This window comes from Canis lupus, chromosome 10 (assembly GCF_003254725.2).
Source record: "Canis lupus dingo isolate Sandy chromosome 10, ASM325472v2, whole genome shotgun sequence".
NCBI classification, from domain to species: Eukaryota; Metazoa; Chordata; class Mammalia; order Carnivora; family Canidae; genus Canis; species Canis lupus.
Window position 1 is genome coordinate 69,038,053 of NC_064252.1, and position 26,899 is coordinate 69,064,951.

Sequence of the window (26,899 nt, forward strand, 5' to 3'; positions counted from 1 at the left end):
AATGATAGTCAAGTCTTTAAAATTAGCATACCTGACTGACTAATGAAAAAGCAAACATCATCTCGAAAAACTGGTGTGTTTCTATCCAGGAAATCACTGGCAAGCTCCACCATAACAGGCAACTCAGTCAGCTCTTCGAGAACTTGACGTGTCTGCAGAGAAAAAGTTAACTTCGTCATATAAGCTTCAAATACTTTCTCGCTGGACTTCCTTGGATTCAATTCAATGTACACTTTTCATTTTTTTATGATTATGAAAATGATACATATGCATTGTTAGAAAATACAAACAGTATTGATTAAAGCATAAAAAAATCATCAAAATCCCACCAGTCAGGACACAAGTGCTGTTAACATTTTACTACAAGTCTCTTTGGCAGTTATCAATGCATGTATTCTTAAAAGCAAATATACCCGCACATATAAAATGTTTTGAGAAGCAGAAAAAAGCACTGTTCTGAGTTAGCTTGTATATTATCTCTAATTTCCCAATTCCTAATCTTGAAATGACAATTCATATAATACCAAGTCACTGAGAGATTTCAAATGAGATAAAACACAGATACATAAACACCTCATAAATTAAACACTTCAGAAATACTATGTATTCATAAATGGTACTGTTTCCAAAAAAATCAATACACTTTAGAAATCCTACTTAAGCTCACTATTTCCAAACTGTGTAGTATGAAGACCAAGTAGAGGGCAATATGCTTCTATGCAAACAGCACCTTAGCACTTCTTTCACTAATTTCCATTTTAATTCAATTTCTTCTACTCTAAACATCAGAAAATTTAAAATAATAGAAAAAACAACTTTTAGGTAGCAAAAATTTTAGGCCCTACAGGTGCATATATTTAGTTATGGTGGAGGAGACCACCTGCTTCTGCAGGAAAAGGGCCCCAGCCATCTCTTGCCCTGTCACTGCATTCTTCCTTCCAGCAGTGAGGAACTGAACAGGTTTCCTTACTTCACATCCCTTTAACTTTCTTGTCCACAAAAGTAAACTAAACTGTTTTGTTCTGTAACTTTGGTTTGACACCTTAATCTTTTCCACTAATGTATTTTACTAATTATACATAAATAGGTTACTGATCCTAACATGCTGAACATTTCCCTTCAAATAGAAATCAAATTTTACCCTCTCGTTTATAATGTTACACTAGAATTAAATTCTTCAAAGAGAAAGATACAAATAGCAACTTACCAGATATTTTTAAATATACCCCAAAAAAGTAAACTCAAGGTTTATCTGTGCTAATAAATGTCTTTTTCTTTCAGTGGAAGCAACTCTTTATGAATACACAGAACGACATATTTGCATCATAAAAGACTAATATATTGTTATAAATTCTATTGTAGGTCACTGTAAAAACCCAGACACAATTAACGTTTTGAAAAGAAAACTACACTTAGGATGATTTTGATGGTTATTGTTCAGGATACATATTAAATAACAAAACATTTATGCGTATGTGTCATTCATTTTGAGCCCCACCCAAAAAACCCACAAAACTAGATAGAACAGAATTAACGACACTATTTTGCATGATAAACCACAAAGGGACTTTGAATGTTTGTTAATTATAGTAATCTCAGCAGCTACCAAAAAACAAAACAAAACAAACCTTACATTTTCTCAAATTTCATAATTAGAGAATTCTAACATAGCATATAATTTCTGCCCTAAAATTCAGGTTTAGCATCAGAAGAAACATTTAATCAAATCTTTTACTTCTGAATAGAGGGCTCATTCATTAACAACAGACTAAGCCGCAGGGAACTGGCCAATCCCTTCATTTATATTTTTTTAATTCATCCTTTCTTTTCCTATGTTCAAAACAAGCTCTTTCTTAGAGCTCTCCCCTTCAATACTACCTAGACTTTACTTTTCATTTTAAAGATTTTATTTATTTGAGAGAGAGAGAGAGAGAGAGCATGAGCAGGGTGAAGGGCAGAGGGAGAAGCAGACCCTGCTGAGCAAGGAGCCCAAGGCAAGGACTTGGGGCTCAATCCTGTGACCTTAGGATCATGACCTGAGCCGAAGGCAGACACTCAGCCCACTGAGCCACCAGGCACCACAGACTTTCTTTAAACCAGGTGATTTGGGGAGTGGGTGGGTTAGAGAACTGAGATGCAGGGGCTGGACAACCAGCCAGTTTCCACCACTAGTTACATGACTGGCTCCCATAAGTACAGATCATAGATATTTTTGACCCAGCAAATAAAAAATTACTATGTCATAAACTTTGGAATCAATTCTAGAAGTAGAAACCCAATGTGTAAGGGTCTCCTGTACTTGTGGGAATTGACACCAACAGCACTATAAATGTCGTCTTTATAAGAAAACCTCATGTGGATCTGATTTATTGGCCTAAAAGAACATTATATTCCTGCACTTCTGCACTGACAACCAACACACATCTTTGATACAGAATTTCAGCTTCCCAAAAATTAACTCGAAATGGATTAAAGATTTATTTATTTAATTTTATTTTAGATTAAAGATTTAAAAGTAAGGCCTAAGACCACAGACTTCCTAGAAAAAAACACAGGAACTAAGTTCCCTGACATGGGTCTTGGTATTGACTTCTTATCTATGACACCTAAAGTACAAGCAACAAAGTAAAAAATAAAAAAGTGGGAGTACATCAAACTACAGCAAAAGAAACCATCAGCAAAGTGAAAAGTCACACTATAGAATGGGAAAAAAAATATCTGCAAACCATGTTATCTGATAAGGGACTAATATCCAAAATATACAACTGAAAAAAAAAAAAAAAACAACTAATCCAGTTTAAAAATGGGCAAAAGACCTGAATATACAGGTAAAAATTGGCCATTTGTATATCTTCTTATATACAAAGAAGATATACAAATGGCCAAAAGGTACATGAAAAGATGCTCAAAATCACTAGTCCTTAGGGTAATGCACTTTAAAACCACAATGAGGGCAGCCCGGGTGGCTCAGCAGTTTGGCGCCACCTTCAGCCCAGGGCCTGATCCTGGAGACCCAGGATGGAGTCCTGTGTCGGGCTCCCACGTGGAGCCTGCTTCTCCCTCTGCCTGTGTTTCTGCCTCTCTCTCTGTGTGTCTCTCATGAATAAAAAAATAATCTTTTAAAAATAAATAAATAAATAAATAAATAAATAAATAAATAAATAAATAAATAAATAAAACCACAAGGAGACAGCTCCTCATGTCTGTAGGCATAGCCATCATCAAAAAGATAAGAAATAACAAACACTGTGTTGATGTGAAGAAAAGGGAACCCTGAACACTGTGGGTGGGAATGAGAATTGGTGCAGCCACCATGGAGAACACTATGGAAGATCCTGAAAAGATCAAAAATAGAGCTACCATATGATCCAGCAATTCTGATTATGTGGATATCAGAGGTAAAGAAGACACTAACTTGAAAAGCCATCTGCACCCTCAGGTTCTCAGCAACATTATTCTCAAAAGCCAAGACAAAGAAACAACCTAGGGTCCATCAATTGCTGAATGGATAAAGTTGTGGTGTGTATGTACATGTGCGCACATGCGCGCGCACACACACACACACACACACACTGAGGAATATTATTCAGCTGTGAAAAATGAGGAAATCCAACCATTTGGGACAACATGGATGGATCTTGAGGGCACTACGCTAAGTGAAACAAGTATCACAGACAAAAACAAATACTGTATGATTCACCTATATGTGGAATCTTTTATGTAAAACAAAAACTAATAGAAAAAGGGATCAGACTGGTGGTTACTAGAATTTGGGGCTGGGGGAGGGAGGATTGGAGGAAGGGATTGGAGGAAGGAGGTAAAAGGTACAAACTTTCAGTTATAAGATAAACAAACACGAGGCTGTAACGTACGACAGGATGACGACTGCAAACACTGGTGTAGGATACACAGGAGAGTCCAGACAGTAAATCCTAAGAATTCTCATCACAGAGAAAAATGTCTTTCCTTTACTCTTGTTTTTATTGTACCTCTATGAGAAGATGGATGCTAACCGAACCTACCGTGGCCATCACTTCACGATAGATCTAAGTCGAACCACCAAGCTATACGTCTTCAAGTTACACAATGATGTATGTCTATTATTTCTCAATAAAATTGTAAAAAATTTAAATAATTTTTTTGAATTAGCTTTCAAGAGAATAAAGAACAAAGTCTGACGAGAAGCAGACTTCCTTCGTTTGCAGAAATGTGCCTACCCAGTAAAATCCTGTTGAGGTTCACACATGTTACCAGCCATCTGTCTGAGCCGAGGAAATGATAAGCAAAACCTAAGGACTGCTCCTATGGAAGTCTCTCTGTAAGGAACACTTTGCCTGGGACGCCTGGGTGGCTGAAGGGTGGAGCGTCTGCCTTCCGCTCAGGCCGTGACCCTGGGGCCCTGGGATTGAGTCCCGCATCGGGCTCCCCACAGGGAGCCTGCTTCTCCCTCTGCCCCTCTCTCTGGGTCTCTCATGAATAAATAAATAAATCTTGAAAAAGAAAAAGAAAAAGAAAAAGAAAAAGAAAAAGAAAAAGAAAAAGAAAAAGAAAAAGAAAAAGAAAAAGAAAAAGAAAAAGAAACACTTTGCCTTCCATGAAGTCACTGCAGGTCATCTACCTGTATATCCAAGTCTTCCATTGATAAATAATTCCAAGCAGCTCTTAACATTTCTGCCCCCAACTGCCCTGATTTTTGTCTTAATAACATGAAAAGGTAACACGGTGTTTTAACAAAGCAGAACTTCACGTGGTATGTTACAGACGCCTTCTAATATCCAACATCAGTTAAAATCTTAAGCAGCCACTTACTGCTACACCAGCGTGATAACTTGTCCCACAAGCAATAAGAATGAGACGCCGACACCTCTGGATCTCCTTAATGTGATCCTTCAAGCCGCCCAAATTCACTGAAATGAAATTTTGAATATAATTATTTAGGAAAGAACCACATGAAACAGGCAACCACTTCTTGTGAGTGTCCACCGCCAACGGGGGAAACACCACCACCGTTTAAATTTATATTCCTCTCAGGAAACACAGTTGTCTCTGGTTTTGAAAACCAAGCAGGTTTGAAAACCAAGCCCCAGCCCTGCGGCACCCGCCCAGCCCGCGGGCCCACACACGGGGGCACCCACGAGCTCAGCAGGGGCCGGGGCGGGACTGCCCGCCGGGGGTGGGGGTACAGGACGCGGGCAGGTTTGTCAACTCCGGGAAGGAGGCACCAGCACCGGCGTGTTTCCTCCCGCCTGCCGAGACCGAAGCTCCCAGGAGTCTCCCCAGGCGGCCGAAGCGCTCTGAGCAGTGCTGCCCGGCCCCTTCCCGCCCTCCCCGGGGGCGCCACCTTGCACCCCGCAGCTGAGGGCAGCGCCCACCGCCTGCCTCCCACCTCCCCGCCGGCCCCACAGCCACAGCCCGCCCACACCTTTCAGCCTCCAGAGATTTCTCCGTGTGCTTCGAAGGCCACCTGCTGGAGAAACACCCCAACACGAGCCCGGGTCTCTGCTCGTGACAAATTCTCACTCAACATCCACTCAATTTTTCAACCCCTATTTCCCGCATACCCGGGGCAGGCCACCTGGGCGCCTCGCTCTCCTTGCTCCCCTCACTCCCCTCACCCTCCCACACCTCGTCCCCAAGTCCGTCTTCTTGGCCGCACATGCACACCCCCGGGTGGCACCTCTTGTGTCTGACACCCCATGGGCTGTCTCCTCACCATGGGGCTGTCCACACCCTGTGATCCACCCACACCCCGTGGTCTGTCCACACCACATGGGCTGTCCACACCCGTGGTCTGTCCACACCCCATGAGCTGTCCACACCCGTGGTCTGTCCACACCCCGTGGGCTGTCCACACCCTGTGATCTGTCCACACCCCGTGGGCTGTCTATTGTGCCCCTGCTCTCTATCTCCCCACACTTTGTTCTACCTTCACAGGTTATGATATAAACCAAGACATAGGTTTTGCTTTTTATTTTTCTGAGTAATCTTGTGTCGTCCTTTTTATGTTTCAATACTAAGAGGACATGCACCACGAGCCCCAGCAGAGTCACAGACGGCCTGGGTGAGAGCCAGGCGCCCAGCTCCCCCCACGGCTCAGGTCCCCCCCGCGGCCCAGGTCCCCCCGCGGCCCGGCGCTGAGAGCTCGGGGCGGACGGCGAGCAGTACTCGCGGGGCCTCCCGCCACGCAACGTGGAGCGGTGTGGACGGACTCGGTGTGAAAGCCGTGAGACCGTCAGAGACGCTGGTACTTCGGGCGGTGACCAAGAATGACACGAAGGAAGCGGGTGAGACGAGCTGGGCGACGCTACCTCCCTGGAAACTGGCAGGCCCCCGAGGCCGGGAGGCGATGCTCTCGGGGGCCGGGCTCCAGTGGACGGGGCGGGCCGGGCTCCAAGCAGCAGGGCCCGAGCTCGGCTCGTGAAGCGCAGGGACGTGGGCTCCGCAAGACGCTCACGCCGACGGGGCGGGATGTCCTTACCTTTACAACGAAAGAGCGAACAGCTCTCCTGCTTGTAGGACAACTTTACAAGGCGCATAACGCTGACAAAAGGGCTTTCTGGGCATTTATCTCCCGGTCTTCCCTTGCGGAACTCCTCTTTTCCTGCTCTTTCTTCCATAAACACCGGAGGAGGCCCTGCTGCTGGTGGCCTGGGTCCTCCGCTCCCCGCAGCAGCAGGTGCCGCTGCCGTCTCCCCGCCGCCCCCCTCCCGCGGTCGCCCCAGGCCCGGCCTCCCACGGGGGCTCTCGGGGTGCGCTCGGGCCTGCTAACGGCTCCGCATGGCCTACACAGGGCCCCGCACAGCATGCCAACGTCCACAGACGCCCGGCAGCGCCCCGTCTCCCCTCAGACCCCGCCCCTCACTCCTCTCCGCATGCAGCGTGGCGAACTAGACGGCACACCGCCCCGACAGCGGGCACACCGCCCCGACAGCGGGCACACCGCCCCGACAGTGTGCACACCACCCCGACAGCGGGCACACCGCCCCGACAGCAGGCACACCGCCCCGACAGCGGGCACACCGCCACCGCCCCGACAGTGGGCACACCGCCACTACCCCGACAGTGTGCACACCACCCCGACAGCGGGCACACCGCCACCACCCCGACAGCGGGCACACCACCCCGACAGCAGGCACACCGCCCCGACAGCGGGCACACCGCCACCACCCCGACAGTGGGCACACCGCCCCGACAGCGGGCACACCACCCCGACAGCGGGCACACTGCCCCGACAGCGGGCACACCACCACCGCCCTGACAGCGGGCACACCGCCCCAACAGCGGGCACACCGCCACCACCCCGACAGTGGGCACACTGCCACTACCCCAACAGCGGGCACACCACCCCGACAGCGGGCACACCACCACCACCCCGACAGCGGGCACACCGCCCCAACAGCGGGCACACCGCCACCACCCCGACAGTGGGCACACTGCCACTACCCCAACAGCGGGCACACCACCCCGACAGCGGGCACACCACCACCACCCCGACAGCGGGCACACCGCCCCAACAGCGGGCACACCGCCACCACCCCGACAGTGGGCACACCGCCCCGACAGCGGGCACACTGCCCCGACAGCGGGCACACCGCCACCACCCCGACAGCGGGCACACCGCCCCGACAGCGGGCACACCGCCACCACCCCGACAGCGGGCACACCGCCCCGACAGCTTGCTGCCGGTCCTCCCTCCCCCCCGGCTCCCACATCCTACTCACCCTCCATCCTCGCGGCTCACGCCCGCCTCCGAAGGCCCTGCCCACAGATTTCTTCTCTCCTCCAAATTCAACACTGAACTTTAAATATTTCAACATGAAACTGTTTCTGGTGTCATTTATCGTATTTTACCTTTCTTTAAATAAGTCTACATTCACCCCTCTTGCAGATTTATAAGAACCTCAGAGAGGCCGTATCAGAACAACTACGGGCAGCATGCGGTTCTGAACAGATGCTCAACCTGGACTTCAGCTTCAATAAATCTCTCCCGCTGAGAAAGTCTGATGCTGCTCAGAAAAGAGGAAGATAGACAGACAGCATTTACTCAGAGAAATCATTATTAACAGGACTTAATACTGTACGGACGGCACGCAGACTCAGGGAGAGATTTTTGCACACCAGCAACTATTTCTCAAAAACTAATTAATGCTGAGAAGCTTCACCCAAAGTTTGTTAAACTGTTTATTTAGCCGGTCACGATGAATACGCGGTGTTCCAAAAATGTGATCTCCCAATAAACAGTTCACAGACATCTGAGGACCTCAGAAAGTCATTCTCAAACTCATCTCTGCAAGGTACGTGAACTCCCGTGACACCCGGTCCAGGCAGTTTCCGGAAACAAGACCAGAGCGGCACTCAGCCCATCTTCAACAGGAAGGTGAAGCACACGCCCGGAGAGCCTGTGGGCAAGTTCACACCTTCCCTCACTTAGAAGCTGAGAGAATCTAGGCTGAGCAGGCACACGGGAGCTTGCACACGGGAGCTTCCCCCGGGAGGCCCAGGCCTCGCTCCTCCCGGAACTGGCGGTGCCACAGCCGCCCCTACCACGGAGCAAGGGCCCAGCAGCGGCGTTCCGAAGGGAAAGGAAGTTAAGAGTTCTTCACGGCACACCAGAGGACCTCCCCCACCCCTGGAAAATCCTGCTAACACTCCTGTGACAGTTTTCAAATGCGACTTTCTAGTCATTCTTTACATTTTGCATGACCTTATTGAGATACGTCACATACCATAAATTCACCCTCTTAAAGTGTACACAATCAGTGGTCCTTAGGATATTCGGAGCGGTGCAACTGTCACCACTATCCAATTTTAGGGCATTTCAGCACCCATCCCAAATCCCATACCCATTAGAATCCCTCCCCACCCCCGGCCCTGCAGCCTCTGGCAACCATTCCTTCTTACCTCCCCCCTTTTATTGAGGTAAAGTATCCGTAGCGTAAATTTAACGTTGAACAATCCTTAAGCGTGCAGTTCAGTGGCATTACGCATTCACACTTGTGCAGCCATCACCACCATCCATCCCCAGAACTTCCTCATCTTCCCAAACAGAAGCCCTCTCCCCACCCCCGAGCCCCAATCACCATCCCCCTCATTGTCTTAGCTACACTGGCACCCCTGGAGGCTGCAGCCACAGCCTCCTCCACGGCTGGGAGGGACAATGACCCTTCAAGGCTGCCACTGCCACCCCCACAGGACCCCCTGAAGTCATCATTCGTGTTTGATTACCAGTGTAGTCATCAAAGTTGACTCTTCCTCTCATCGTGTTCACAACGGACTCAGGCTGCTCAAAAATTTCCTTCTGCATAAATGAACTGAAGTTGCCTAAAGTAACAGAAATTATATCGTTAAGAAATTTGTACACAACCAAAAAGTCTACCTCCTGGAACAGAACCTTAGTAAATGAAACAAGGGCTCATGCGATGGAGCACAATATTCACGTGGGACATTTTACCCAATGTGAAGAAAAATAATCAAGTAAGGAGGAAAATCCGCTTTATTAATAACTTTATACCTAAAATATGCAGTTAGAGCAAAACAGAGGAAGGGGACAAACTTAAGATTTAGAGTCAGATCTAGGTTCAAACCATAGTTCTATCCTCCAGCACCTAAATGGCTCTGGAGAAATTCCTTTATCTGTAAGCACAGTGACTACTTCACGGCGCTGTAGTGTGGATATAGGGCACACCCGACATATAGCAGCTATGTAATAAATGGTGGCTTCCAGCCCACCTCGGCCCCGTGAGAAAGGAGAATAAAAATTAAGACCATAATAATCTTAACAACAGCAAACATAATGTAGGGCTCACTAAGGGTGTTCTGTTCTGAAGGCTCTACATAAATCAGCTCTCTTCAACCTTAATGAGGCAGGTCCTATTATCCCCATTTTACATATGAGAAAATTGAAGCACAGAAAGTAAGAGAGGAATAAGCCTTATAAAGTATCTTAAAAATATCAAGTGCTACTTAATCTCTCTCTTTTTTTTTAAAGATTTTATTTATTTATTCATGATAGACATAGAGAGAGAGAGGCAGAGACAGGCAGAGGGAGAAGCAGGCTCCATGCAGGAAGCTCAACGTGGGACTCAATCCTGGGACTCCAGCAGCATGCCCTGGGCTGAAGGCAGGCGCTAAACTGCTGAGCCACCCAGGGGTCCCCTTTTAATGTTAGAAACAGAACCATGAATTAGTCTAAAGAACAACTACTTGAAGATCAGCAGGTAATTTTTCCAAAGAGTCATCCCTTTTTTGGGGTCACCTGCTCACCAATCGTGTGCAAGATTTCAGGCAGCACTGTGTCATCAGATCCCTACACGACAGGAAGGAGAAGGTCTCCTTTCTATCAAGAACACCAAGTGATAACATGACAAAAGCTTTCACCCTTCATGATCTGCTGGAGTTCCATCTGGAGGGTTTGCACAGCTCGTCCAGGGTGATCTCCTGCGGTTCGTTTAATTCGATGGATAGAAAGACGGCCATCCACCACCGCTGCGACATCATCGTCTTCAAGAAAGATGACACGATTGGTATGTTCTATGACAGCACTATAAAATGTTCAAGGAGATACTATGATCAGTAACCAAGAATGATCATTAAAAATAAAACTGTCGGGGATCCCTGGGTGGCGCAGCGGTTTGGTGCCTGCCTTTGGCCCAGGGCGCGATCCTGGAGACCCGGGATCGAATCCCACGTCAGGCTCCCGGTGCATGGAGCCCGCTTCTCCCTCTGCCTGTGTCTCTGCCCCCCCCTCTCTCTCTCTCTCTCTCTCTCTCTCTCTCTGTGACTATCATAAATAAATAAAAATTAAAAAAAAAAAGAAACTGCATTTAAAAATAAAACTGTCATCAGGACACACAGACCAAATTCAAATACAAACTTAGGGCGCCTGGGTGACTCAGTCAGTTGAGCATCTGGCTCAGGTCATGATCTCAGGGTCGTGGAATCAAGCCCCACGATGAGCTCCATGTTCAGCAGGGAGTCTGCTTGAGATTCGCTCTCTCTCCCTCTGCCCCCCTCCTCTAAAATAAATAGATAAGTCTTTTAAAAATAAAATAAAATATATAGTATCTCTGATAACTTTCTGGTTACCAAAGCCCCTTCCTACAGGGCAGTGGGCGGTTACTTTGGACAATGAATAACTGTGCTCTGTGCAGCACCCTAAACCCAATTAGACTAGATCAAATCAGAAAGCATGGCTATTTCCTCCTCATTCTATCGCCAAACCCTTCAATTTTAACTCCTAAATATTTCTCAAAGCTTCTCTCTAGGTCTGCCACCACAGACCAGTTCTAGCTACCATTAGCTCTTGGCTGAACTACTGCAGCAACCTGTTAACTTATCCAACCACTTTCCCTCCCTCCATCCATGCATTTTCCATTTCCGCCAAAATGAGTATCAAAAGGCAATTCAAACCAAGATTTCTCTTTCACCCACCCAAGCTTGATGGCTTCCCTTTGGCTTTTCAGAAAACAACAAAACATCTTACCATGACCCCACCTCCTTCTCTAGCTTCATCTCCCACCAAACTTCCTCTCTTCATTCCAGCCACACTCATACCAAGAAAATGAACGTTCTCCCCTCTAACTCTTCACCTAATTAACTCCTAACAACTTACCAAGGGAGAGATAAGTGTCACTCCCTTAAAGAAATTTACCCATAGGAGGGTAAGTCACCCTGCCACAGACATTCTGTAGCTCTCGTTGCAACTGGAATTCTAGACTTGTGTCTTCTTTATTAAGAAAAAGCTCCTCAGGGACAAGTGTGTGTGTGTGTGTGTGTGTATACACACAGAAGTATATTTTATTATTATATACATATTAAATTTTTTTTGGCGTAATCTCCACCCCCAACATGGGGGTCAAACTCACAACCCTAAGATCAAGAGTCACAGGCTCCCCAGACTGAGCCAGCCAGGCCCCCCCTCGGACAAGTATATTTTTATTTTTACTGATCATTGTCTCTTAAGCCTAGCACATAGCTTTGCTCAGAATGTGCAATATGTATGAATGAATGAATGACAAAAGGATGGAAAGCTTCTGCAATTTCCAGTTTATTAAAATCATGACTATAAATTCTGTAACAAACCTACTTAATGACAACAATGATGCATCCTAGCACTGACTACACTCCTGCAAAAATTAGGAAACAGTGAAGCTTATTCTCTCACTGAGATGATGCATTCCCGGAAGTCCTAAACTACGACACTTTCTCATCTTCAGATCCCCTCGCTTTCAGGCACAACGAATGACTCAAATACCTGTTGGCAACCTGAGTGATCCACTTTATCATCATCACTGTTAGTATTCCATTTATAAATGCATCTAAGCATCTCAGGGTATTTTTCACTCAAAATGTCCTGGTCTAGTACTATTTCTTTTATAAAAGCGATTATGCTGTAAATTACTTCTGAATTAAAAAGGCAAGTGTCCTTATTAGACAAAAACTACAATGGTTTAGCAACCATACTGGAATTGGTGGGACGCTAAGCCATTCTATTCTCCAATCTAAAAATCTCTCCTCCCTATAAAACCTGGGTAATGCTCCAGAAAGAAGAGGAAAAATAATACAAGAGCTCAGAGTAAATATGCAGGCACAAGTCTCAAGGACTGTTCTCTTCTTGGTAAATTGATCTAATGCTTTGAATTGGGAGAAAAAGTATTTTTAGAACCCCATCTCCAAAAAGACACATTTTCCCTAACTGATATATTCTCACACATAGCATGCCTAGCTACTACAAACTGCCTTTTGGTTTTCTCTGAATCAGTGAAGGAAGCTCACCTTGCATCAGAAGCAAAGTAATACTCCACTGCCTTTTCTTCAACAGGGAAAAGGCAAGTTGTGCTGTCCACACGAGAGAGATTGCAGCTTCCTTTCTTGTCCTTGCCTAGAGCACAGAGTTAACACAAATCAACAAACATGTAGAAAACCATAGCCAATATATAAATATACATAATTTTCTACAAAATCAACAAAAAATCATAGCAACGCAAAATAATTCCAGCAACTTTAAAAAGCTAGGTAGATCACCTTATTTCCATGCAATAAGCCAACAAGAACAAGAGACAAAGGTGTAGAGTGAAACAGCAACTATCAAAGAGAGCGTGGCAGTAATAGTGCTGCATTACACATTTTTAAAATATGATTATTTATTTTCCTGGTAAAAGGTAAATAATTCACTAATTGCACTAACTTTTTTTAAATCAAAAGTATGTAAACCTAATCTTCACTTAACTTCATACAAAACATGATAGAATACATACATCTGTGTAACTAAACTTATAAAAATTACATTAAAAATTCAAAACTGTACAATGAATAAAATGGCATATTTTATGCCATTTTAATTATTAAAATGAATAATACTGGCATAATTATTAATTAATAATACTGGCATATTAACTTTTATTATCTCATAACAAAACTTTGCCCTAGATTTTAACAGTAAGTCAGTACAACAAATCAAGGTGTAGCCTACACTAATTCTGATTACAAAACAAAACAAAGATACTTAAAACTCCCTGACCATGGTATACCATATGTGGCAATTGCTACTAAGGACTGGAAATATACACCTAGGACCTCTTCTTTCTTAAAATTGAGTTTTCTTATATTTCTTTTAAGTCAGGATAAAAGTCCTTCTGCAATAATATCCTTTAATCCCTTTTAATCCTTTAGAACTTGAGAATTCTGACATCTCTACTTAATTTGTCAAGTCACGAATGAAGTATTTTTTTTCCTTTTTGCTCATTCACAACAAAAGTCAAAACTGAAAAGCAAAATGAAGTTTGGCAAATTAGACAAATAGAGGGGGGAAAACCATTAATTGAAGATTATTTAAATGTCAGAGACAAAAGCAGCACCTTTTTCTGAGATTAGGACAGAGTAGACCTTATAACTATGGTCACAAGGCCAGAGGATACTATAAATACACTTGTAAAAACTCATATTGTATCTAGCCTCTAAAATGCATGTCTGTAAAGTACATCCAAAGTTCTCCATAATCCGTGCTAATCTGATGTGTTTTAGACATGAAAATAGAACAGTTCTTTCCATCCAAGTTCAACAGCAAAAAAAGATACCACACTTTAAAAAACATGTATAAGATGACATCCCAGAAAAAGTAACACTACAGAAAGATTAAACGTGTTGATCAGTGTTTGCCAAGGCCTGGGACTGGGAACAAGGGCTGGCTACAAAGCTATCCCTGCAGGGAACTTTTAGGGGGATGGAATTGTCCTGTACTCTGATTGTGGTGGTTATACAACGGTGTGCATTTGACAAAACTCATGAAACTGCACATCAGAAACAGTGAATTTTACTGATGTAAAAAAAGTGAATTAAAAAATATGTAGAAGGATAGCCTAGCATCTATATTTTCAAAACAAATACAACCAGCCTTAGGTTATAAAATGTCCTCACATTGTCAAGTTTCACTAAATTCCTCCTCCAAATGTTTATTCTTCAAGTAACAAGGTATATTTAATTATAACATTTAAAAGGATTTAAGCTACCACTGCCTATTTAAATGAAAAGAACATTACCACCTGATACCTATACCATGACTCTTAGACTCTATAAAAAGTTCTGCCATACGTTGATTATCTCATCTGATTTGAGTGGAACACAATTATTACCACCCCCTTTTATTCTGTAAGCAGTTAGACCTGGAGAAAATAGCAAAATCCAAAAGCCAGTCCCATATTCTCCCCTTTACACAGCCTCGTCAATAAGAGGCTCAACTTTTCCAACTAAACTTTGCAGAGTCACACATTATCTACCTATTAGGAGCTAGAGAAATAAAGGTTACTAAAACATAATTCACGATCTTTTTTTTTTTTTTTTAATTTTATTTATGATAGTCATACAGAGAGAGAGAGAGAGAGAGAGGCAGAGACACAGGCAGAGGGAGAAGCGGGCTCCATGCACCGGGAGCCCGACGTGGGATTCGATCTCGGGTCTCCAGGATCGCGCCCTGGGCCAAAGGCAGGCGCCAAACCGCTGCGCCACCCAGGGATCCCATAATTCACGATCTTAAAAAGATGTCTCACGTTAAAGGTTTTCTTCAAACTTCTTAAGACCTTAGGCCAATGTTCTTCCTTTTTTTTTTTTTTCCTAAAAGCAGTCTAAGAAACTGTACAAGGTACCATAAAGGTAATGTATACATGAGCAGGATTATAAACAGAAATCTGGGACTCTGGCTCCAAAATTCTGTACTCTCACTGGTAAACGAATTTCTCTTCTGAAAAGGGAAGGATAGGCAGGAGGAAGTAAGAAGAAAAGCTAACACTTCATGACTGAAGGCTACTTAAGGAACTCTGCTTTAGATAAAGGAGCTAAAGCAGCCACTATCTAAAAATGAACAGGTTTAGTCTTTCGCTAATTTTTTTTTTCAAGAAACCAAGAATTGTACATTAATAATATGGGTTTCAAGTTCCTGAATTTACCACTCCCTATCTTTCACTTGGGAAGCTTTTAATAATAAGTAAATGAGAAGGGCATGCCATTTGTTTTCTGTCTAATTATATCAATAAAATGATCCAGAATTTGTATGACTGAAAGTCCTATAAAGAAAAATAAGCTTCAAACAATAAAAAAAAAGACTCCAATTTGAAACAAGGCAATCAGAATGTTGAATGTAAATCTAAAAGTAAAATGTCATGCATAAAATAAAGACCATTTAAACATAATCTAGTAAAAAGTTAGGATAAATTAAATAACTATCAGTGAATTCAATCTACAATAGCCTAGCACGCAGTGTTCTGTTCCCAGTCTAAGCATCTTATTTATAATATATCTTACATTATTCTTATTTAAGACAAAAAAACTTCATGATTTCAAATCTCAGAAATTTCAAAGAAACAAATTAAAAGCGGTTTTCTAAATGCCAAAAGCAGACAGACAAAATATACTCTGCAAATTAGAAAAATGTCAAAATATGTTTCCCCATAAAAAAGCATTTTTAGAGGCCCAGCACATTCACTCACTCCAAGAACAAAGAATTAGTAAAGAATGAACAAAAGAGGATAAGACTCCTCCCCATCCATGCAGAGTGCATTTCCCACCTCTTTCTCCCTGTGATCCCCACCGTGTGAATTTTGATCCAATCTGAGTCCTAGCTAAGGATATACAACAGAAAAAAATTCTCCTTGTCAAAGAATCACAACAACAAATCCTTTTCATGTCTAGACAGAACTATATATACACATATGTGTGGATCTGACCAAAGAGGCATTTATTTCAATTTAATGAACACAATTCTTTAAATCTACTGCACTTTATACAGTTTCCTCATAGCAGGACGTAGGGACAGTTTTTACCTGTTCTGTAGAGTATCGGAATGTGATCAGTAGAGAGTTTATGTTCACTTCGTACACCAATCAAAAGAGGGCTGCCTCGTCTGTTAGCACAAAATTAGAATTAAGCCATTTTCATAAATAACGCACTGACAGGCATTTTAATGAGCCAACACTCTTCAAATAATGTTCAAATTCTCCCTCTAAGCTTTGGCTTCAGGTATAACAGAAGAATAACATAAAGAGAATTTTTAAAAAATACTCAGTGATGAGATCCCCGGGTGGCTCAGCGGTTTAGCGCCTGCCTATGGCCCAGGGTGTGATCCTGGAGTCCCGGGATCGAGTCCCACATCGGGCTCCCAGTGCATGGAGCCTGCTTCTCCCTCTGCCTGTGTCTCTGTCTCTCTCTTTCTCTGTGTCTCTCATGAATAAATAAATAAAATCTTAAAAAAAAAAAAATACTCAGTGACAGAGGGCAGCAGACTATAGACCCCGAGGTCAGGTTTGTCTACTTTTGTACACAAGAGTTTTACTGGAACCTGGAACACAGCCATGCTCTTTCTTTTACCTATTCTCTGCGGCTGCTTTCGCAGTACAACAGCAGAACTGTGGTGCTACGGAGGCCATATGGCCCAGAAAGGCTAAAATATTTACTCTCTCGCCCTTCACAGAAAAGTTTGCCAATGCATGTTCTAAAAACAGTGTATCTGAAATGTTTCTCCTTTTTAAAATGTCAAATGGAACCTTTCATTCCACTGCACACAGAATTCTGATACATGAATGTTTAGCACTTTCTCCTTAGTCATCTTGCCTTCCTATTAAAAATAGCTCTCTCCTGCCAAATATTAGGGCTTCTCACTGTTCTAAAAATGACGTCATGATCTTAGCAAAAGCAGCGATGGTACAATTATCTAGGAATCTGTTTAGAATATATACTTCCCAAAAATATGGAGCAAGTTAATGTTTGGGGCCTAAAACTAGAGAATACTCAATATCCAAATTCACAAAGTAAGCATGGTGTCCCAGTACAAAGGCCGGTTACAAATGCCAAAATATACTTGCTTTATTAAAGGATTCTGTTAAATGGAAGAGTGGTGAGAAATGGACAAGGAGGAACATGTGAAAAAAAATATATTCACATGGTGTCTCCAGGAAAGGGCAAGTCTTTACAGTTAAGGGTAATCACTGTGTACAAACAACACATTTATAATTCAAATGTTTCAAAATACACATAATTATTAGTCATTATTAAATTTGTACGTACCTTGTGCCAACTGCTTGGCCAGGAAAATGAACACTTTTAAATACCAGTGCAAAAGCACCTTCCTACAGAGGGAAAAAGAATGCATTAGCAATATTTATTATGATCAATTATTAAATGTGAAATGCCTAAAACACATTGGCTTCAGCATAGAAATTCTTTGTTCACGTGCTGCTCTTTTGCAAGTTATAAATAAGCCTAAAATATAGGCAGACACTTATTCCTGAGCTTTGGTGTATCCAAGACACACTTTTTAACCAAGCCCACTCTTGAAATACACTCACTAGACAATAGCTCCAAAATAAACTATTTTAAAGCACTTTTGTATACATTCCTCAATAGATACATCCTATCTCTCATACTGTGCATTAGAATGCAAGGAGGAGAGAATTAGAAAAGATTCCAAACTCATTATCCAAAATCCATTCTCTGGTCCAGTGATTTTACACCTTGCTAACTTCCATGCTTGTTGACCTTGACACGGAAGATAAAAATATACACAACCACCACTGTTAACAGGTGTACCATTAACATCTCCTCAACACAACCTCCTTAGGGACCGGGCCTAAGGAAATCAAGAGTGAGTACAAGAGGAACAGGAGGAGGTAGGAGAGGTAGGGGACCACCACAGAACACAAACTGGGTTTCATAAGGAGTAGAAAAAAGGAAAAGGCTGGAAAGGCACAGTACTCTACCCTAACGGGAAGGAAGAGGCCTCTATTTTCTCCATCTTTCTGACTCCTCCTTTTGCTGCAGACATCTAAGATTTGGGTAGAGGGAGGAGGTGAGGGTTAGACCTTCAGAAAGAGGTGAAGGGCTTTTAAATAAGAAAGCTAGAGTTATGAATGGGGATGAGGGCAGAAATCACCATGCATTTGGACTTCTGTGGATCTTGGTATCTTTGAACTTTAGCCAGGGCAACTGCGATGGGATCAGAAAGAATGACATTTTTTTTCTTGGGCTGGGAAATACTTTTTTACAGTGTAACAAGGCCAAGGAAAAGTCCCCATAAGGAAAAATAAAGAGTTGGCTATTTTGGCTCAGAGACATGCAGACATTATCCCAGAATAGAGTGTGCATTTTACCGAAGCGATCCTCATGCTAACTGACCAACTGAAGAGAATACGTGAGTAGGAAGCAAGAAAGTGATGATGAACCTGTGTCTCATGAGTGCGTTTGTGTGTGGTATGTATGGGTTTGTGTGTGTGCATGCCCATAGTTTTTGGAGAACTCTTTGATTTCAGATTATTTTTAATTCCCGTGACACTAAGCTAGAGTGAAAGAAGAAGAATTTTAAGTGTAGGGAAGGGAGGGGGTCAACTAGTCAGAGTCTCTCAAAATTATTCAAGCCGAGTATTTTTATATACACACACACACACACACACACACATATACATATATGAAATAAAAGCCAAAAATATTTAAATCAGCATAGTTTCTGCTTATCTTAATTCTAAGAGTTTATGATTAACATAAACTGATTAACATCAGCAATAATTATCTTTAAAGGTGTGGTTTATTACCAATTGCTGGATAACTCTCTCCACCAAGGTAGTGAAACTGATATCTTGACTTTCCCGATTGTCATACATGTACTTAACAAGCTTGGCAATTGTCTCTGTGTCTGTTTCAGATTCAAAGTCATAGCCTTTGCTTTCCTGAAATTAGAAAGGGAAACAAACTGACTCATTTAATGAAATAGTCATCCAAGTCTTTCCTATAGAATTTTTTTTCCTCAAAAATTTCACTAACCAATTTCTAATATTTTTTCAATACCATACCCCTTACCAATTGTTCAAAATTAAAGTCACCATCTAAATAAGTGAGCCCAAAATAGTGAGGTTATTTTGTGTAACTAAATATACACTTTTAATTATATAAGTCTATATACATGTCACATACAAATTAAGGACATTTCAAATAAATAAAGTATAATAAGCAACAGTCACCAAATAAGAATTCCATAATAAATAGGATTCTTTATTGGATAATGAAATTGCACCATCCATTACAACAGTCATTAGCTGTATGTGGCTATTTAAATTTACACTGATTAGGGGGCATGGGGCTGGCTCAGTCAGTAGAGCATGCAGCTCTTGTTCTCAGGGTTCTTAGTCTGAGCCTCACCTTGGCTACAGAGATTACTTAAAAATAAAATCTTTAAAAAAGTTTTTAATTTAAAAAATAAAATTTAAACTGATTAAAATGAAATAAAACTTCAAATTTTATAATATATTATATTACATATTACCCTTGTAATCATCTCAAGAATTACTTGATCATACATAGATGGTGCTGTACAAGCCGCCTAACTGCTTTCATTAGAAATTTCTCAAAGCCTGGTGTCTTTGTGGATCACTTACCAAAAACTTTTTCAAGTCTTTGTAGTTGGTGATAATTCCATTGTGAATAACAATAAACTCTGAAAGAAATAAAAAGTATTGATGACAAAAATTATAGGTCTGGTAAACACTATAAAATAGCCAATAAGAACGGTCAGATTTTTCTCAAGTCAAAAAATTTGTCACATGCTGTAATTCTAAGAGTAATCAAGTATCTTTTACTTTTCATTATTGGATTATCCTCAGGTAGATCAATAGACTCATTTATGTGGGTTAGTGGAAGCACACAGCACTGGGGAAGTGGATAGAGGGGAAATATAATAAACTGGGATCTAGAGGTTAACAATTTCATTTGTGGCTGAACTACTAACTCAACGTCATCATATGAAAGGGACAAATTTCCTGAGCCTGTTTCTTCATTTGCAAAACAAGAAGGCTGAATTATAGAACTACTGTTCTCACTTCTTCATTCATTCATTTTTATGCATGAAAAATTTCTTCCTAAGTTTAAAGTGAAAGACTTTCAAACTAAAACAATGATCTGATTTACACTGAGTTTAAGAACTGAAGTTAAAAGAATAAGAAAAATCAGTTATTCAGATCTACAGTGAAATTTACTTAGGTGAGGTCCAGACAATTCTTTAAATGTCAGATAAATTGGGCAGCCCGGGTGGCTCAGCGGTTAAGCGCTGCCTTCAGCCCAGGGCCTGATCTTGGAGACCTAGGATTGAGTCCCACGTCGGGCTCCTTGCATGGAGCCTGCTTCTCCCTCTGCCTGTGTCTCTGCCCCCCCCACCCCCACCCCGCCTGTGTCTCTGCCTCTCTCTCTCTCTCTCTCTCTCTCTGTCTCTCATGAATAAATAAATAAAATCTTTACCAAAAAAAAAAAAAGTCAGATAAATTAATGTTAAAACAGTATTACAAGATCAAATATATGTGTAGTGGATAATTTTCATCTTTTTTGATTAAATAACTTTGAAAAATATAAATACAGTATTTTAGATCCATGAGTTTATAATAATAATAAAAGAAACTCATTCATCTTAGAACATTAGAACCACTTCAGTTTTGAAAAACGGTAAATAAACTGGAAAAAAAAACACATTTATCCCATCTTTTCTATATATAATCTATAAGTCTAAGTAACTAAGTAGTTAGATACGGAGATGTTTCTCTTTATAGAAGTATGTCAGATAAGTAAAAAAGGAATGAGAACATTTGACTATCACCACTTTACAAAACCCTAAGGAAATAATGCTGGCAATGATCATCTATGGCCACTAATAATACAAAAAGAAAAATGCCCAAACATCATATATCTCCAGATGTAAATCAATACCACAACAATTTATAGCAAATAGAAGGGACAGAGAAACATGTTATTTTTTTTTTTTTTAAAGATTTTCTTTATTCATGAGACACACAGAGAGAGAGGCAGAGACCCAGGCAGAGGGAGAAGCAGGCTCCATGCGGGGAGCCCGACACAGGACTCGATCCTGGGTCCCCAGGGTCATGCCCTGGGCCGAAGGCAGTGCTAAACTACTGAGCCACCCAGGCTGCCCGAGAAACATGTTAAATAACACCATGGGATGTATACAATTAGCAGGATCTAGACTGTAGGAAACTCTACAGGACAAACACCACAATAATCTGGGAAAGAAAAGGAGAGAAAGGGAAAGCTTCCAAAATAATCTGGGTGGAGGGGTATAAAGAAATAGAGCTGTGTACTAACCAGTGTTAAAGCTGGGTGACAGACACATCTAGTTCTACAGCCTCTCTAGTTGTGAATATGTTTAAAACTTTCCAGATTAAAAAAAAAATTTTAAATAACAGTAACATAAGGGCCTTCATTCTTCTCCCATTAATGATCTTCAATCATTCCAAAGCATGTAGAATGTGTCCATACCGTTATTTTTATCAGAGCGCTGGGGATGGCTATTGACAGGATTGGGTTCTCCATGTGTCGCCCAACGGGTATGAGCTATTCCAAGGTGTACGTCAAATTCTATATCCAAATCCATATCTTGTTGCTCTGAAGAACGTAATAAGAAAAATTCCAATGTTAAACCATGCTGTAGAGATAATGCTAGAAGCTATATTTAAATATAATTATTACAGTGCTACTCACCTGGAATACACAATTATTGAAACTGAGTATCAGCCATATTCAAAATAGTAATTAAAAGATTCAGGAGTTAATGCAGCTCAAATATTTAGGGCAAATGAATCCAATAACAATCAGGGAAATAAAGCAAATGTGACAAAATACTAACAACTGGTAAAACAGATGAAGTATATGGGTGGTTAATGCACTATTCTTTCTTCGGAAGGCTTGAAGATTTTCAGACTGAAGGGTTGTGGACAAAAAAAGTTAACTTGATTTTTTTTTTTAATCTATATTTAATCTTTGCCTTGAAAAAAATCAGCACCACTTTACCCATGTAAAAATAGATTCATTTTCTCAACGCCACAGCCTTATGACTGCAATTTCTTTGGTCTCTACTGAATGTAAACATATCTCACAATATAAACTGCAATTACAGAGAGGTTCTAAAATAAACAACAGTCCTTGAGAATAGACCAGGAAAGTACGGGGTTATAGACAGATGTTCCTTTATCCTGAAAAGCAGTTATTACAATTCCTTTTCCCTATAAGCTATCTCTTCTTTTTCCAAAGGAATAATAAAAAAAATAAAAAATAAATTTAAAAAAGGCAGTTCTAGTATTTACTAGTAATGCCCCCCTTCTGATTTCCTAAATATAACATTCATTTGGCAAAGAAACAGATAACCAAGCCTATGAGAATTAGGTCTAAATTAAGAAGAGCAAACTGCTCAGAAGTCTCAAAGAGGAAAGTCCATGCATTTTATTTTAGCACAGTCTTCGTGGTTTTATACTGGCTAATCAGACGTCATTCTAACACCCAAATCTGATCAAGAAACACCACTTAAAATCCTTGAACAGATTTCCATTGCTTAAAAAGTGGTTTGCATCCCTAACTCCCCATATGAATCATCTTAAACCTGGTCACGGGGGATTTATAAAAAGATCCTCAAATTCTCATAGAGCCAGAGAGCCAATTTCTCACAAGATAAAGCCATTTCTCACAGTGCCTTTCTAAGGGTACAAGGCCCTCCACCATCTGGCTCCACTGCCTTGACGTTCTCATTCTCCCCACCTCTCCCATTTCCCCTCAAAGCCCTCAACACAGCTTTTGCAAATAACAGCAGCCACCATTCACTGAGAACTTACCTGGTGCTAGGGACTTAAGACTCCTCATGGCTCTATCCCTATCAGTAATGAGCCAAGCAACCAACCACTAAACCACTTCAGCAGAATCCTAACTGGTCTCCCCATGTCCAATTGTCCTCCTGTACATTCCAGTCTTTGCACACCAACCAACGAGATTCCATTAAATCAGATCAATCCCCTAATGCAAAATCTTCCAACGGCTTCACATGGCACATGAAGTAAAATCCATCTTATTTAAGACCCTACATGTCCCAGTCCTGAGTCAGGTCTCCAGCTCATCTGCCGCCACTTTCCCCCTCACTCTGCTCTAGCCCCACTGACTTCCAGCTATAAGCCGGCCAAGCACACGTAGAGTCTTTGCACTTGGGAGTTCCCTCTGCCTAGAATTTCCCCTTCGGACAATAACGCGTTCTCTGCTTACATGTCACCTCTATATACCTTTGTGTCATAGCACTGATCACACGCCCTAACGTTATCTATTTGTTTGCTGTCTGGCCCTCTCAGTAGACTGTAAGCTCCATCAGGCCAAGGAGTTTGCCTGTCTTGTTCTCTGTTGTGTCACCAGGGCCTGGCACAGTGGCTGGAATAAAATAAGTATTCAAGAAATATTCATTTTGTTATTGAATCTTTAATAATGCTCTGGTAGGTACTATTGTCCCCATTTTATAGATAAGGAAACTGAGGCTCTAAGAGGTCAGAGAACCTACCCTAGGTCATAACAAATAGGAAGCAGAGATAGGATGTGAACCTAAGGCTGGCTGACTCCAGAGCCGGAGATTAAAACCACAGGGCATACTCTGCTGTACTATTATAACTTTAATGACATGTGCAACCTGACTCCTACCCGTATTTAAGTTCTACAAAAGCAGCAGCTTGCCTTACTACCGTAGAATCCCAAGCACTAAGCTAAGTAGGACAGTTATTCAAATTTTTATTGGGTGGCTCAATCAACCAACAGATAAAGTCATCAATGTATTCTTTCCTGGATTAACCTTGTCCTGAATAATTAAGGTGACTTGATAAATAACCTCCGGAAAAGTAAAGGATTACTGGTTATCACTACTGAACAGGTTGATGCAAGCAATGAAAACACCTGACTACTCTGTTAGGCTAATTATAATTAAGGCAGCCGCACCCCCACCCCGGCCACGCTGGAAGCAAAACTGAGGAAAGTAACAAGAGTCTACAAATTGAATCCAATTCAAACTCACAGTAATTATCATACTTATTTCACTGCTGCCAAAAGAACATTATCTAAAGTCTAATAAGGGGGATCCCTGGGTGGCGCAGCGGTTTGGTGCCTGCCTTTGGCCCAGGGCGCGATCCTGGAGACCCGGGATCGAATCCCACGTCGGGCTCCTGGTGCATGGAGCCTGCTTCTGCCTCTGCCTGGGTCTCTGCCCCTCTCTTTCTCTGTGTCTCTCATGAATAAATAAATAAAAATCTTAAAAAAAAAAAAAAAAAAAGGAAAAGAAATAGCAGCCTTCCTTTGCTTCCAAACTTTACTGCCCCTACTGCCGACACCATCTAATGACAGCACCTACTCCTCGGTGACAGTACTCCCATGTTTCAATCTCATCTGCAAATTGAGGATGATCATTTTACCTACTTCGTGGGTTGTACTAAGAACTAGTGAGGCACTTAGTAGAGTGCCTGGGGCACAGGAAGCAACAGTACATGTCAGCTATTGCTATCAAAGTCAGAAGTTACCAAGAACCAATCTAATGGCCTTTTCTTTTCTTTTTTTTTTTTAAGATTTTATTTATTTATTCATTCATGAGAGACAGAGAGAGAGAGGCAGAGACACAGGCAGAGGGAGAAGCAGGCTCCATGCAGGGAGGCCGACATGGGACTCGATCCTGGGTCTCCAGGATCAGGCCCTGGGCTGAAGGCAGCACTAAACCACTGAGCCACTCGGGCTGCCCCACTAATGGCCTTTTCTGAGATGACTTCTTTCTGTCTCAACAGGTCAAACGCTGAAACTTGCTAGGAGTAATAAAGCGAACACCACAAACATCCAAATCCCTACACCAGGAGCAAACAAATGTGAACATCTCACCACTTGTGCTTCAGATTTTTTTTTAAGATGTAAAATGTAGGAGCACCTGGTGGCTCAGTCGGTTAAGCATCTGCCTTCGGCTCAGGTCATGATCTCAGGGTCCTGGGATCAAGCCCCACATCAGGCTCCCTGCTTTGCTCAGTGGAGAGTCTGCTTCTCCCTCTCTCTTTGCCCTCCCCCTGCTCACTAGCTCGCTCTCTCCCTCACAAATGAATAAAGTCTTTAAAAAAATAAAACTAAAATGTAAGAAATGCAGTTAATACCTCTTTTATGACCTGGGCTCAACCCATTCCACCCCAGGGATTCTCAACTTGATGGGGAGCTTTCCTACCTAGGTCTTTAAACATCTAATACACTAACGTGTATCCACAAATGACAGCACTCTTTTGTGTTTTTTAAGTGGTAGTACACTTTACCCGTCCCTCTGCAGGTTCCTTTCTTCACTCAACACTAGGTTCTCACAACTCAACCAGGTTCCCATATGCAGTACCAGATCCAGTACAGTCCTTTCGAAAGCTACACACAATCACGCACTACGTCACACACAACTTAGTCTCCCATTCTCTTACTGGTCATTTCTACATTTTGTTGCAATGAATCTTGTTGTCAGGTCTCCTTGTCCACAGAGTTTCTTCCAAGTATGTGCCCAACTATGGAAGCGCTTGGTCACAGGGTATAGGCACCTCCCATTTAGACACCGCCAGCTTCCTCTTCAAAGTGATGGAGCAGTTACTAATTTGCCAGCGACGTCTACAAATTCCCATGTCTCCACTCCCTTCCCGACTTTCCTTCAGGAGGCGGCATGTTTCAATATGTTGATACACAATGACCTTGATTCCGGTTATAGTTTGCCTTCTAGCCTCCCACACTCATCTACCAATAATGCACAGTAAAAGGACTACCCACCATTCCACCAAATTTGACTTCCTTATTCTTATCTTTGCCCACGCTGTCCTACTCAGAAGGTCCTCCCTTCTCACCTTCACTGCCCAAACAGAATTAGCAGCCATTCCTTATTTATACTGAATCTCCCCGTGGTGTCCAACCCCAAGCTCTCCCCTGAGTCCTCAAGCAATTTGTCTGTTCTCTCCTATGGAACCTACTATAACCAGCCTGGTATACAGGACGTGGTACACACAGCAGACCGAGCGTGTACACTACAGTTGTTGAAGTAGTTCTGTGGGGACCTGCCTCATCCCGAAGCTAATCTTACCCACAATACGTGCAATATAAGTATTCATCTAGTATGTTCAGCAAGGACTACAAAGCTAAATGCTTGGCTTATGTGAAAAAAAAGTGATTAAGTCCATCATTTTCCTCTGTTACCTGAACTCCTTTACCATGATTACTATGGCATCCATTCAAACAGATACATAAAAAATCTACTGTTTCCTGGGGTTGGTGGAAGGTTGTTTTTTTTTTTTTTTTTTTTTAAGAGAGAGACAGTGGTGGAAGGGCAGAGGGAGAGAGAGAATCTTTTTTTTTTTGGGGGGGGGGGATCTTAACCAGGCTCCACGTGCAGCACGGAGCCTGATGTGGGGGCTCGATCTCATGACCTGAGCTGACAGGAAGAGTCGGACATTTAACCAACTGAGCCACCCAGGCAGGAGCTCTGTGGGAAATTTTTTTTCAAATGTTTTTTCAGTCAATTTACTTTGAAGTTTTTGTTTTGTTTTTAAGTTTCCTGTGACAAATT

At 42.2% G+C, this 26,899-nt stretch overlaps 1 protein-coding gene across 3 annotated transcripts in view; it reads right to left on the reverse strand.

Moving 5' to 3' along the window:
- GFPT1 (glutamine--fructose-6-phosphate transaminase 1) overlaps positions 1-26,899 on the reverse strand; it is a 55,796-nt gene that overhangs the window by 12,632 nt on the left and 16,265 nt on the right. For 2 of the 3 annotated variants that reach the window (XM_025470275.3, XM_025470294.3), the window contains exons 4-14: positions 21,799-21,924; positions 19,914-19,972; positions 19,074-19,208; positions 17,554-17,615; positions 16,314-16,393; positions 16,059-16,112; positions 12,775-12,880; positions 10,378-10,541; positions 9,226-9,321; positions 4,810-4,907; positions 32-152 (exon numbers count right to left, since the gene is read on the reverse strand). In XM_025470275.3, coding sequence (XP_025326060.1) covers positions 32-152; positions 4,810-4,907; positions 9,226-9,321; positions 10,378-10,541; positions 12,775-12,880; positions 16,059-16,112; positions 16,314-16,393; positions 17,554-17,615; positions 19,074-19,208; positions 19,914-19,972; positions 21,799-21,924 — 1,101 coding nt within the window. The remainder of the gene's footprint in view (positions 1-31; positions 153-4,809; positions 4,908-9,225; positions 9,322-10,377; positions 10,542-12,774; positions 12,881-16,058; positions 16,113-16,313; positions 16,394-17,553; positions 17,616-19,073; positions 19,209-19,913; positions 19,973-21,798; positions 21,925-26,899) is intronic. The other variant, XM_025470286.3, reaches the window with a different exon arrangement.